This window comes from Betta splendens, chromosome 9 (assembly GCF_900634795.4).
Source record: "Betta splendens chromosome 9, fBetSpl5.4, whole genome shotgun sequence".
Taxonomy (NCBI): Eukaryota; Metazoa; Chordata; class Actinopteri; order Anabantiformes; family Osphronemidae; genus Betta; species Betta splendens.
Genome location: NC_040889.2, coordinates 16,075,391 through 16,088,320, shown reverse-complemented (window position 1 = coordinate 16,088,320; position 12,930 = coordinate 16,075,391). Strand labels below are relative to the sequence as shown.

Genomic DNA, 12,930 nt, shown 5'->3' with positions numbered 1-12,930 from the left:
GCCCGACGGCCAGCTCTCGCTGTGGACCCCGTGCATCTTCCCAGATTAGGCGACGACGGCCCGGCGACACCGCGGGGCAGCTAACAAACCACCTTGACAGATGTCCAAATTACAAGAGAGCAGCCAAGACAACAAATGACCCAAACGGGGAGGAGGAGGGGGGGGGGGGGGGAGGAGGAGGGGGGGGGGGGGGGGGGGGGGGGGGGGGGGGGGGGGGGGGGTCTGCGGAGAGGCCGGGTTCGCCAGCAGCCATACTGAAATAGCACGGCGGCGGCGGTGCGTCACGGTGCGTCAATGTCACGGAGCCTGTTATGCACGCGTGTTCCTCCTTTTTAAGGTGGAATGGCACTGGGACGAGCGCGGCGCTTCTGGCGGAAGACGGGACTCACTCAACCCCTCGAAGAGCAACGTGACAGGAGCGCACCCGGCGCGCGCGATCCTCGCGACCCCCCGAACCTGCGCCACGAAACCTGCGCCCCGACAGCGACGGACGCCCGTAACTCCATCACCGGCGCGCGCGCCCGTTAGTCAGAGCGTGCCATAATAACGTCCTTCTAAGTGTCTGTTTTAGCGGTGCGAGTGCGCATTTCCATGTGTCGGGCTGCGGGATAAATAATAAAGAGGCGAATGCGGGGATTGGAGCCAGCCTCCGTGATGCTCCATGTCAGTAAATAACCCATTGAGCAAAGGGCACATGTGCCATTAAAGCCTGCCTCAATGATGCCGGACACAGCGGGACGCCGTCCACTTGGTTCCCTGCGACTCTTCCGTTGTCCAGTATTAATGACACTGAAGCTCACACAGATAGAGACGCTATTATGAAGTAGAAAATTAAACGAAGGCAAAAAAACTACCTAGAAATCGGTAAAGCAGTCAGGGTTGCAGCATTGAACGAGCACCAAGGACGCCGTGTTTAGAGCCGGTAAATCACTTCCACCGTGAAACTCGGTCTCCGTGTGGCCAATTATGGAGCGATGTACAATCAAGAGAAAACCCATCTGCCAGAACCTTATCCCGTCCGCGCAGACAAAAGCTGGTGATTGAAATTATGCAGGCGCAGGTAAATCCACGGGTAACGGGAGAAGCCTTCGAGGCCCCCGCTCCACGCACGATGCGCGTGAACTTCTGACCCCCCCCCCCCTACACACACACACACACACACACACAGGAAACGGTTGGACTCCAGCGAGAGAGCGGTTCCACGCGGAGACGAGGGAGGCAACGCCAGCCAATCATGTGCGGCTTCAGCCACGCGGTCCTCCGACTGCCCACACACACACACACACACACACACACACACACACACACAGAGCCTCCGGCAATATGAGCGTCCACGGTGGACCCCATAATCCAATAAGTTGTGGTTCTTGTGCTAAACCTAGTGAAGTCTGGCACACACACAGAGTCCACGGAGAGTCGGGTCCCTGAGCCTTGCTCGCAGGAGTGGGATGGAAACTGTATGCTCTGATAAAGAACTTCAGATCTCTCCCCCTCTCCCGCTACTACGCCAGCTCCTATTTCCCACACACGCATTGGGGAATTAAGATATAATGTTGTAATTTAATGCTGACTTCTCTCTTTAAAAGACTTTTTTTTTTTTTTACATTACGGGAAACTTTCTTGGAATTACAGCCTGGTCCGCTGATTGCGTTACGCCAAAAGGCCAGCCACGAAAATGAGCCGAATCTTCAAGCCGTGAAAAAACAAAGATTAATTTGGGAAGGGAAATGATTTCCTCAGAAGTGGAGCTCACTCCAACGGGTACGTGCCTGCCCGCGCTTAAAGGGGGGGGGGGGGTTTCTTCTGATGCTGTTTGTCCTTCTTCTCTGTCACAGCTGCACACGAGTGAACTTGACTTTGCCGTGGACACGCAGCTCCGGTCGGTGACCAGCGAGACCGTTACACACAAACGTATCTCCTTCAGTACGTGTCTGAGCCAAAGGCGACACCTTGTCCTGGTTCTCACGTGAACACACACCTCCAAAGATTAGGTCAGCACCTGGGAACGCGTGGGTTTGAACGACAGGCTCTTCGTTGTTCCATGAAACAACCCCAGACTGATTAGGAAAACACTCCAGACACAGTCAATGACTATTGTAGCTGTTTATTTATTGGAATATTTACACAGAGTGAACATTAGTTCTGGGTTTCAAATTCGCTAATGGACCTTCATCAATTTATTACACTAACCCATCATTAGAAAACCATTTGAGGCACGGCTGAGAAACAAACGGCTTTTCTCCGGGCTCAGTGGAGCACCGGCGGTTGTGGCTTTGATTTCAGGCTCAGGAACAATACCTGCTGAAAAGCCGTCCACCTTTTCCCTCCCGTTGAGAAACGAACGGACGGAGGCCGTTCTCCGAACGCCTCGCGGCGCCGCCCGCACAGAAGCGCACGCACGCGCTCCGGCCTGAAAAGCCTTTCAGGTCCTTCGCGGCGGCTTCAACAAACGAGCAGAGTCTATGTCAGGAGCGATGTTTGAGGGAAGAAAGGAGTTGGGCAGGTTATTATTATAAGCTGGAAGCTGCAGCTGCTGCAAAGGGAGGCTTTTTGTCATCAAAGCTTGAAGGACACAGGTATTACTGCAGTATTTTCAATATTTAGCTACTATGTCAATGGCTGTGGGTCCTCTTAGACTTAATATTCACGTTTCATATGAATCCTCACGGAGACAAGGACGTTACTAAGTGCACCCGAATGTTGGAGCCACGCTGTAAACATCGAGTTCTGCCGCCGGTGAATGGCGTCGGGTCCAACGCGAACCTGCTAGCGAGCCGCCGGTTCGCACGCGCCGAGCACCTTTTTAGGGCTTTAGCCGCGAACACCTGCACGCGCGCTCATCCGGGCAATTATCCAATCAGCCAGCGACTCGGCGCCGGCGCTTGCAAGCACGCGCGCGGACACGGGTCAGCGGCTGCAGTGGATTCTCACGTTCCAGCCGAGAACCACAGCTGGCACATCTGCAGAGGCGATGTCATGCAATCACGGTGAATGTTCACATTATAAAATATCAGACTTGTTTGTGTTCGCCCAACAAAAGCACAGTCAGTGGTTACTCTGCTTGTAGTTTAAATAAATAAATAAATAAATAAGGGCCTCGCTGTGTTTATCAGCCTGGTGGTGGCTGGTTCATACTGGCTCGCCAAATGAAAGCAGTGTCTGTCAGCCGCTAATGTGACCTGAACCATTGTTAAGGGAAAAACATCAATTAGAACAGCTTTAAGGGGTTAATAGCCCTATAAATGAATCTGAAGCTATCTGTAGCAGCAGCGACGAGGCAGAAGACATCCCAGCGCGACCTTCACACGATACTCCCAAGGTCGCGGCGCGTTCCCTCCCACCCACACGCAGCAGGTCTCTCCGGAGGAACGAGCGGCTGCTCTCAGCTGAACCTCCTGTTGCCAGTGGAGTAAAAGAAGAGAGTCTGGCAGCGCCAAGAGGGATGAATAGGACTGAAATGCTGGGTTTGTGGTTCCACGGAGCGGTGATCTCCAACCAGAGAGGCCTGGCTCCACTGTGGACGCACACACATGCAGGACCCGATCTGTGCGGGGAGAACCTCCTCATACAGCAACGCGGGGCAGGACGCACGGGTCAATCCTCATCGAGACGTCTAACGACCGCTTTGATGACTCGCAAATGAGCTCTGAAGGGAGGTTACGCACGCTTTTGTTATGAGCGCGGTCAACGCAGAGGCGTTGTGGTGGAGGATGCAGCGACACGGGCGCCACGCGCACCTGAGCCGATGTGTGGAGCCGCCTCTCCTTGTTGTCTGCAACACTGAGCCACTGCTGCGCCGTTTGCTGTATTTTGAGTCAGTCCCACATTTACAGTCGTCCGCTGCATGAGAGAGCGATATCTAATGGAAGAAAGAATCAAATGTGTTTTTGAGCCACGCTAGTGACGTGGAGACGATTGATTGCGATGGCATTTGAGTGCGTCCACGTTGACTGATGACTCAAATTAACAACCAGACCTTTAAATCTGCTGATCAGCGCGGCCACCGACATAGAAATGTCTTTCACGATCATGTTTTACTCGTTTCTCTTATTTTCTACCACGGTTCCTTGAGACTGAGGAAGGCAAACCTTCTAGATGCCGTGCACCCAAAAAGTTACGCCGCTTCAGAGTCAAATGAAGGAGAAGCTGCTGCCTCCTAGTTTGTTCTGCCACCGATGCGTGACGCGTTCGTTCGTGCGTACTGTACATTCAAAGCAAGGGACGTGTTAAAATCGGTTTTAAATGTTAGTCCAACCAGGCAAAACTATTTGCTTCGACAATACTCGCTGCATCTGACTACACAATCACCATAGCATTAAGGAGACGGCTGCGTTGTGGATGAATGCAACACAACGTTACACGGAGACGAATACAAATAATATCCTCACATGTTGCATGAAACATGAAAATGGAAATCGTGTTAATCGAAGCAAAATAAAATAATCCAATAGATCTCCAGCAGCGAGTAATGATATTATTTCGAGAGCAATCAGGGCACCGGAGTCAACAATGAGAAATTCTCATCAGCTAGCAGCTAATTAATTATAGCCGCCGTAATTACTGCAGTCATGATGAGCTGCGGCAGCAGACAACTGAGTGCAGGAGCACGAGAGCAACTTGTTTTCTGGTCAAGCCATCGTTCATAAATGTCATCGCTCATAGATCGGCCCGCGTGGCAGCGCTTCGCACGTTAGCGCGCTATCGATCCGCATGGAAATGCGGCTCTGAGCCGCGGAGGAGACGCGCATGGTTCGCCGATTTGGAGCATAAAGGAAAAACAGGCCCTGTTGTGGAAGCGCGGCGGGCGCTCTCGGGAAAAGTCACATTTCTTCGCACGCGGCTCTCAGAAGGATCAATATGTGAGGCACGCTGGGCTCCTGCCTCCCCTGGAAGTTTCAGTCAGCTGAGAGGAAACAGCCCAAATGACTGATGACGCGCGGCCCGTGGGCCTCGGTCGCACCAGCGTATTACAGCGCGACATGAACCGATTTGTCAACAAGTCAACGAGAGACGGAGAACTTTCTGTCCTGGTGGATGAAGAGCAACACGTTGCTGCTGCTGAAACCAGGAAATGTGATTTTGGAAAAAAGAGAGAATGTCATAATGACGCTGCTCTCCACTGTAATATAAATCCACTTCTGCTGATGGCTCCGTGCTCAAATTAGCAAATAAGTGCTGAAAATTCGGTTTTATCACTTATGCCTCGATGGCGTCCGGACGCTAATGCGTCTGTCAGCGGAGGTCAATAGACAGAACCGCAGCAGAGGCATCAGACAGGAGCCTGCGGAGCAGCACAGCCAGCTGCTGCGAGGGTCAAGCCGTTAACTGAAGTCGGACCTCGGAGATCAAGCAGCCGTTCACTCCTGCCCCCACGGCCAGTGCTCTGTGGCCTCCGTGGGAATAAACATGCTTCATCTTTATATTTGGGGGCACGGTGACGCCGCGTGCCACTGATGCCGCCATCGTTCATGCGACAGCAGACGGGCCCACAGGATCGGACCCACAGGATCGGGCCTGAGGGGCCTCCGTCACACGGGTCCCCATGCAGGAAGGAGGTAATAAGAGCAATACTTTACAGCTGTTTATGATGTCAGATGGAATGCTGGAGTCCATGCACTAAGTTCTCACTGGGATTTAACATAAGGCCGTAAAGAATATTTACCCAATGCATACGCGTTTCCACATCCTTTATTTATTACGGCTGTGTTTTTGTCCTGGTGTTGTCAAGTCAGCTTTTTGAGCCCCTCACACAGACAGCTGTCAACCCATGGGGCTTTGAAGGGAGAATTTCAGGTTTGTGTGTGTGTGTGTGTGTGTGTGTGTGTGTGTGTGTGTGTGTGTGTGTGTGTGTGTGTGTGTGTGTGTGTGTGTGTGTGCGTGTGCGTGTGTGTGTGTGTGTGAGATGCCACCAGAAAGCGTGAATCATCGAAGTGAACGATGATCCTTTTTTTATGCTGCAGATCCTCCACGGACGCCGCCACCGCCTTTATTATAGGTACTAGTGATGTTTTATTGCTTAGGAAGCAACAGTATGACTCGGTGCACGATGCTTATAAATCTTATACATTTAATTGTTGTTGGCTTTTGCTTGATTTCCCTGGTGTGGGAAACGCAACTGTCGGGGAACCGGGGGAAATATATCAAAGACACGATGAAACGCCTCAAAATAAAGCGGCACGTCTGTGTTACATCATACGGTCAAAAACGAAGGCTACGCTCATGACAAATATTAATATTACCTTTAATGTAGGTGACATTTTGTGAAAGAGACGTACAAAGAGCTATTAAAGTGTTGGATGTTAAGTTAAGGCTTCTGACGTTAATCAGAAGCTGCTCTAGCTTCACTTATTATGGAGAATAAGTGAGAGCAGCTCGTAAAATGGAATATATTGTGTTCTAGTGCTTCTTTGGAACAATCTCTCTTCTTCTGCTTCTCCCAGTGCCATAAAACACAGCTGAACGGACTTTACGGTGATAGAAAGGGATGTTCTTGTGGTGGAAAAACCTGGTGTGTGTCAGAATCGATAATGAAGACGCACGGACGCGTGCGGGTTTGACTCAAGCGTCCACCTCCTGTACTGTCGCACTGAAGCCATGCTTCCTCATTAGCCGTCCAATATGTTGGAGCTTCAAGTGAGTAATGAAGTGGAAAGATGGAGGCGACGCTGAGAATCTATTACGCTGCACAACAATTTAGTTGGATGTTATCTCGAAACGAAACTAACTCTCCTCAACAATGTTTCCCCCAAAAAGGACCTGTTTTAGCGTCGCTCAAAGGACGCGGTGACCACGACCACCAGCCGGGGATGAAAAAGAAAAGCTCCCCTTGTCCTCTGAAGGGTCTACTGAGACACATAACAAAGACTGCAAAGTATTAGTATTCAAATGGATTTTACAGGTGAGCTAAAACGCACAAAGGTGCAGTGACAAAGCAATCATGTTGTGGAGCACAGGAGACAGGACAACTCCTCTCCTCTCTCCAAACTCCGACAACAGTCCTTTGAACACTTTCATACTTCACTGACTCAATTTCCAGCCGGCGCTAATCATCGCAATATAACTGGCTGGAAGTCATTATTTTGACGAGCTGGCTTCAAGGTACGGCCGGATCCTCACACGACGGTGGTGGTTACGAAAGTGGGAATAAAGGGACGAGAGAGGGAGGATGGGAGGAGAAAAGGTGACTCTCCTCCGTCCAGTGAGCTCATTCTGTCCTATTTAAGACCGACCTCTCAGGCTCAGTCGTCCTTGAAGAAATCCCCTTCCAGTGGATGCTGGGCCGCTAAGTACAAAAGCCAGAGGGAGTGTTATTATGAAATATTCTCACGGAAACAAGATAGAAATCATTCATAGCACTTAACGCTCATTAGCATAATTGAGTTGTTTAGATGCTTCAAGAGAAATCAAAATGTTTCACAAAGACTCTGTGGTGTAATTGAATGTGGTGCAGATTATGTAATTTGTCTGTCTGCGGACGATGAACTGAATATTGGAAGTGACGCTGCCGGCGTCGAGACGCTGTTTGTTCTCGGCTCAAAGGGGAGCGCTTTGGAAACTGGGGTCAATGATAATTTGTCAATTCGAAATCAATTCGCCTCAATTAAGCTTTGCGAAAAAGACCTTTTAGTGACGTCACTTCACCGAAGGGAAGTTTCAAGTCTATTAGCAGAGACTCCGGGGAGTCACTGCCGCCGACAGAGACACAGCAGCTTCATTACTGGGCGAATATTTAACCATCGTCTTGAGCCTTAAGTTAGAATATTAATATATGGAATAAGTAAATCAGATTGTTTACCTCATAATAGAAGGAGATGTGTGTTTCGTTGCCTAAAACCACTGCAGCTCTGGATGAACATTATGAGGTGCTGCTTCCCCCTCAGCGCAACCTTTGGCACAAATAAACACAACAGTGCACACATGTTGCCTTAGAAAAGCTTCCCAGTGAGAGGTATAAATCAACATTTCATGCCCACCGGTGGGGGCCGAGCAGGTCACTCCTGACAGTGAGTGTTTACAAGTAGCTCAGAGGAGCTCACTGAGTCCTGCCTGTTTCCAGGCGCAGTCTTACAGATTCTGCCTTTTTTTCCGCGGCGCGGAAGGTCCTCGATTAACTCGAGCAGACATTTTTCATTTTCCTGGAGCGCCGGCTCCTTCTCTCGGCCACATTTCGCACTTGAAGTCCGCCTCTATTTGTGCATTGTTGTACGGTCAATACCGTGCACTCCCGCGATTTTTCATCCAAACAAATACCCCCAGTAATGATCTGCGGGATGCAGACCCCGGCATCTAATCAGCATTTTTTCCCTTAGCCACGCAACACAAAAAAGACTGGGAATTGCTTTTCATCAGTCACAATGTGACAAATCAAACATCAATTACCATATCTTTCAAAATGCGACCCGCAAATCATTCGTTCTGTTCGCATCACAGTTCTGTCTCGCGGCCTTGTAGATTTACCCACTGGCCTCATAAACAAATTCATCACAACACGCAGGAGCTGAAAACAGAGTACATGGATATGAATTCAGCTGGCGGCGCCCTCCTGGAGGATGAAGAAAGGCTGAGTCACGTCGCAGGGTCTCATAAATCCTTATCCCAACGACCTTTGACCGGCCGCAAACTTTAAACGTACCCTGAACACAGCACGTGACGACGCGCTAATGTCCGATAACAACCAGAAGGAATCTGTCTGTTTCCCTCACAGCCCGTCTGACAACAACTGCACAACAGCTGTGGTATAAATAACCGGTGGGCGAAGAAGCAGCGGATGATCGTCTGTCAGTGGAACAGCACAGGACGGGAGCACCTCTTTGGATGGCTCTGCTAGCGCCATCACGGCTTAATCCTGCCTGGCTTAACACATGCACATATGTCCCCTGGCGTAAGTTAATTTTCTCTCCTCACAGTGAGCGCGCTGACAAAAAAAAAAAAAGAGAGAGAGAGAGAGAGAGAGAGAGAGAAGGAGGGAGTAAAACAGGCAGGGAGAGAAGAGCAGACAGGCTGAAGACACACGAGGTGGGTGAAATCTGCTTAATAGCAGAACTTCTGTGACCCACAACACCCAGCGTGCCTCAGCGGCGCCTTTATTATCGCTCCCCTTTCTCTGTGCGAGAGCAGCTTTCTCCAAAGTGAGGCAGAATACGTGATTATATAAAAGCAGAGATCCTTAATCTCTTCTTGGTTCCGGGGACCGGGATGTCTTTTTGTCTGTGCGGACAAGGAACGAATGGCTTCGCCTGCTCACCCCCCCCCCCCCCCCCCCCCCCCCCCCCCCCCCCACACACACACACACACACAGACCCTGAGTCTGAGGTGCGTAACCCAAATACAATCAATACTGGTGTCAATGGTGGTGAGCTGGGAAAAGGATGGAGGAGGAGAGACGGTAAACAAGACGCGTAAAGAGAAATATGTCGAGAGCAGAGGCGGTGGAACTTGTAGCATCAGGAGCCGGAGGAGACGTGCTTCTCGCCACGTCATGGATTTTCTCATCACACGTGCAGCTTTTCAATAGCCGTCAGTGTCTTTTAATTACACAGTCATTATCACATAGAATACCAAGTAGCCATTTTATGTCTTTACACACACAATGCATAACCATAATGAAAGGAGTCATCGATACAAAAACTCGGTGAAAATCGACACTACTACGACTTTTGACGCATCAAGGCCTCGACTGGACCCGACTGGTTCGTACATGTGGGGAAGTCCTGAGATCGTCCTTGGGTATTTCAAACGCACTGTAGCTCGTTAGTCTGGCACAGAGCACGTTTAATCTCATTGTTTTTTTTTTAATTCTACGGCGGAGAGAAGCAGCTTAGGTAAATAGAATTAATTCATGCAGAATATCTCAGGACAGAAGGCTCTCTCCACGACGGCCCCCAGCTGTTTCGCGGGAGCTGCACTACAGCGATGCTCCAAAGGCAAATACACTTGAACTGGACTAATTGTCTTTGAGAATGAGGTGCAGCGCCGTATCTCTCCCAGCCAGGCGTCAGTGAATTACAAATCCGCCCAAACCCCTCAAAGATGCACACATACAGTACATATTAACGCTTCACGAGCTACATAATTAAAAAAAAACTAAAAAAACGAACTGGCGAGTGCAAAGTGGCTTCGCCCGTTCTTCTTCTATGGCGACACACACACACACACACACACACACACACAGTGGGTTGACTACGAATAAGGTCAGTCTCTCTCGGGAGCTGCCGGCCGACGCTGCGGCGGATCCCGCGGTCGCGTGACGCCGCGCACGGCTAACCCGGACGACGCCCGCCGCCGTTCACGTGTCAGTCAGGGTGATAATTAGCTCCCTCCCAACATATCCCCGTCCCGCTCCTCTTTTATGTGCGCATAATTATATTGTACCACCCCCAAGTATTTCCTTCAGTGCTGCAGAATCTATCAGCTCACATTAGAGGGGAAAATGCTTGATCTCGCGGAAGAAACATCAACTGGAGCTCGGCAGCGGCACTCGGAGTCTCGTGCGGGTCTCGGCGAGGCCGCTCAGACCTCACATTCTATGGAGCCTGACACGGTGCACGTGCACGGCCTGGCCTCGTTCACCAGCGAGTCCATGGTGTCCGAGTTGGAGTGGTAGCTCAGATAGTACTCCTGCAGCTGAGTGTTCAGGTCCTGCTCCTGCTTGCGGGTCTTTTTCCTGCGCTTATGGTTGACTGAGTGCTGCTGCAGCTGCCTCATGGTGTTGGGGTAGCGCCTCCACGAGACATAAATAACCAGGAGGATCAATGACACCGACAGGAACAGCGCTACACTGCCCGCAATGATTTTGTGGAAAGCCATATGTTCAAAGTGCAGCTCGGGGACAACTGATGTGGAGGCTTGAGGGGAGACGGGGAACGTGACGGAGGTGGGGGCGGCGGAGTCCGTGGTCCTCCTGCCGCTGGAACGGACCGTGGGAGGGGTTGACCTCTGCGCCGGCGACCCGCTGCGAGCCGGGTCCGTCCCCACGGGGGTCCACGGGCGCGCGGCGAGGTCCACGGCCGGCGCGGCCGGCGCGGAGGCCGGCGGCGCGGCCGGCGTGGGCCGGAGCGCGTCCGCGCACGTGGACTGGTTCCTCACCACGTCCACCACCTTCTCGCCCTGCACAGACTTGGGGCTGCTGCATATCATGCTGATGTCCTTGGAGTCTTTGAAGGCCTGGAGCCACAGCATGAGAGGGCAGATGCTGGGGCTGCAGTCCCAGGAGTTCCCCGCCAGGCTGACGGCGGTCAGCGACGTCCACGCCGCCACGGCCTCCATGGGCACGCTGCTCAGCTTGTTGGACTCGAGGTTGAGCGTCTGCAGGTTCGGCATGGACTGGAAAACGGCCGGGTCCAACATCTGGATGTCGTTCCCAGACAGGTCCACCTTCTGCAGCTTGTGCCAGGTCCAGGGCGCGCCCTGGCTGATGGAGCGTATGCGGTTCCACTGCAGGTACAGGGCCTGCAGGTTGGTGAGGCGCGGGAAAATGAAGAAGTTAATCCTGGAAAACTGATTGTGCTCCAAGTGGAGCTCCCTCAACCTGAAGAGGCCCAGGAAAGTGGTGCGGGTAAGGCTCCGCAGGCGGTTGTAGCCCAGGTCCAGGAACTCCAGACTGCGACACTCCAGGAAGGTCCTCACAACGATCAGCTTCAGGCCGTTGGAGCGCAGGTGGAGGTTCTGCAGCTTGCGCAGCCCGTGGAAGTGGCCCGGCTGCAGCGACTGGAGCTGGTTGTAGGACAGGTCCAGGTTGCGCAGGTTGGGCACGGCGCTGAACGTCTTGTTGTGCAGGTGGGCTATCTTGTTGGAGCTGAGGATCAGCTCCTTGAGCCTGCGCACGCCGTGGAAGGCCAGCGCGTCCACGGCGCTGATGGCGTTGTGGTCCAGGTACAGCCAGATCACCTGGCTGAGGTGGGCGAACTGGTACGGCAGCAGCACCAGCAGGTCGTTGTAGCGCAGCGACAGGCCCTGGCAGCCCGACGTGATGTTCTCCGGGACGTCGCGGAAGACGCCCGACTCGCAGTAGACGATCTTGCCGTCGCAGCGGCAGCTGACGGGGCACGTGCGCTCCCCCCCGCCGAGCAGCAGCAGCGCCGCCGCCTGCACGAGGAGACACGACAGCCTCCGGTCCGGCGCCAGCGGACCTGTTGGGGGGAAGAGAGTGGGGGCACGGGCAATCAAAGGCATGGCTGGGAACGCGGGGATCAGCTGACGCCTGAGTCTGACGTGAGCGACTTTTGATAAATGCACTGGAATGTATTTAGAAGCAGAAGCAGGTTGGAGGAAAATCTATTTTTTTATTTTCTATAGATTTCCTAAATTCAGTTTAAGAACTAATAAACGTGTCTGCGATGCTGCTCGTATCTGTCGTCTAGGCTACCAGCCGCAGGAGGCAGGATCTGTGTCACTAAATTGTGCAGATAGAACATAATCACTCACCCATCGTTACTGGGGGAAGCAGTAATCCCGTGAAGGAGCCCATTAAACTGTTCTCACGTGAGGAAACCGTCTTTCTCCGGGCTCGCGCCGCATATTGTGCATCACTTCTGTCTTTAATTAGAGGAAAAACGGAATAAAGGCAAGTTTTCCCCCCCGCGGCGGTGCGAACCAGAACCAGTCCCGGTCCACGGTTCTGACGCTCCGAAATTGGACACCTTCACACTTGGGTCGTAGTTGGAGTCGTCGCTATAGTTCAGTCCGCTGTGTGCGCAATAACCCGTTTGAGCGCCAATAGACTGATTCACAATCCTCTACCTCATGCAGCCTCTCTCTCTCTCTCTCTCCCTCTCTCGCTGCTGCTTTCTCTCCCCGCTCAGGCGTAGGCGTCTTTAAGCACACACACATATAAGCTTACAAATGTGCTATATATACCAGCCGTGCACAGCGTTTGGTCTACTGTCGCGTGTGAGATGACACGTTCTGTTATGAAAGGTGTTGTGCACTTTA

The 12,930-nt window shown here is 52.1% G+C and overlaps 1 protein-coding gene and 1 long non-coding RNA gene across 2 annotated transcripts; both read right to left on the bottom strand.

The window, feature by feature from the left end:
• Positions 1-2,088: 2,088 nt before the first annotated feature.
• On the bottom strand, positions 2,089-9,241 carry LOC129604633 (uncharacterized). The gene is made up of 2 exons (XR_008695681.1): positions 7,796-9,241; positions 2,089-7,282 (listed from the first exon to the last, which is right to left on the bottom strand). It is a non-coding gene; the product is annotated as an uncharacterized LOC129604633 (long non-coding RNA).
• Positions 9,242-9,504: 263 nt separating this feature from the next.
• Positions 9,505-12,785, bottom strand: lrrtm4l2 (leucine rich repeat transmembrane neuronal 4 like 2). Its single transcript, XM_029163903.3, has 2 exons — positions 12,424-12,785; positions 9,505-12,128 (listed from the first exon to the last, which is right to left on the bottom strand). Exons 1-2 carry the CDS (start codon positions 12,464-12,466, stop codon positions 10,510-10,512), a joined length of 1,662 nt encoding a protein of 553 aa, XP_029019736.1. The 5' UTR covers positions 12,467-12,785; the 3' UTR covers positions 9,505-10,509.
• Positions 12,786-12,930: the final 145 nt, after the last annotated feature.

Excerpts from the sequence above, each read along its gene's own strand:
- lrrtm4l2 (XM_029163903.3), bottom strand. The coding sequence starts at position 12,466 with ATGGGCTCCTTCACGGGATTACTGCTTCCCCCAGTAACGATGG. Across the intron at positions 12,129-12,423 it reads GCTTCCCCCAGTAACGATGG|GTCCGCTGGCGCCGGACCGG; the intron begins GTGAGTGATTAT and ends TCCCCCCAACAG.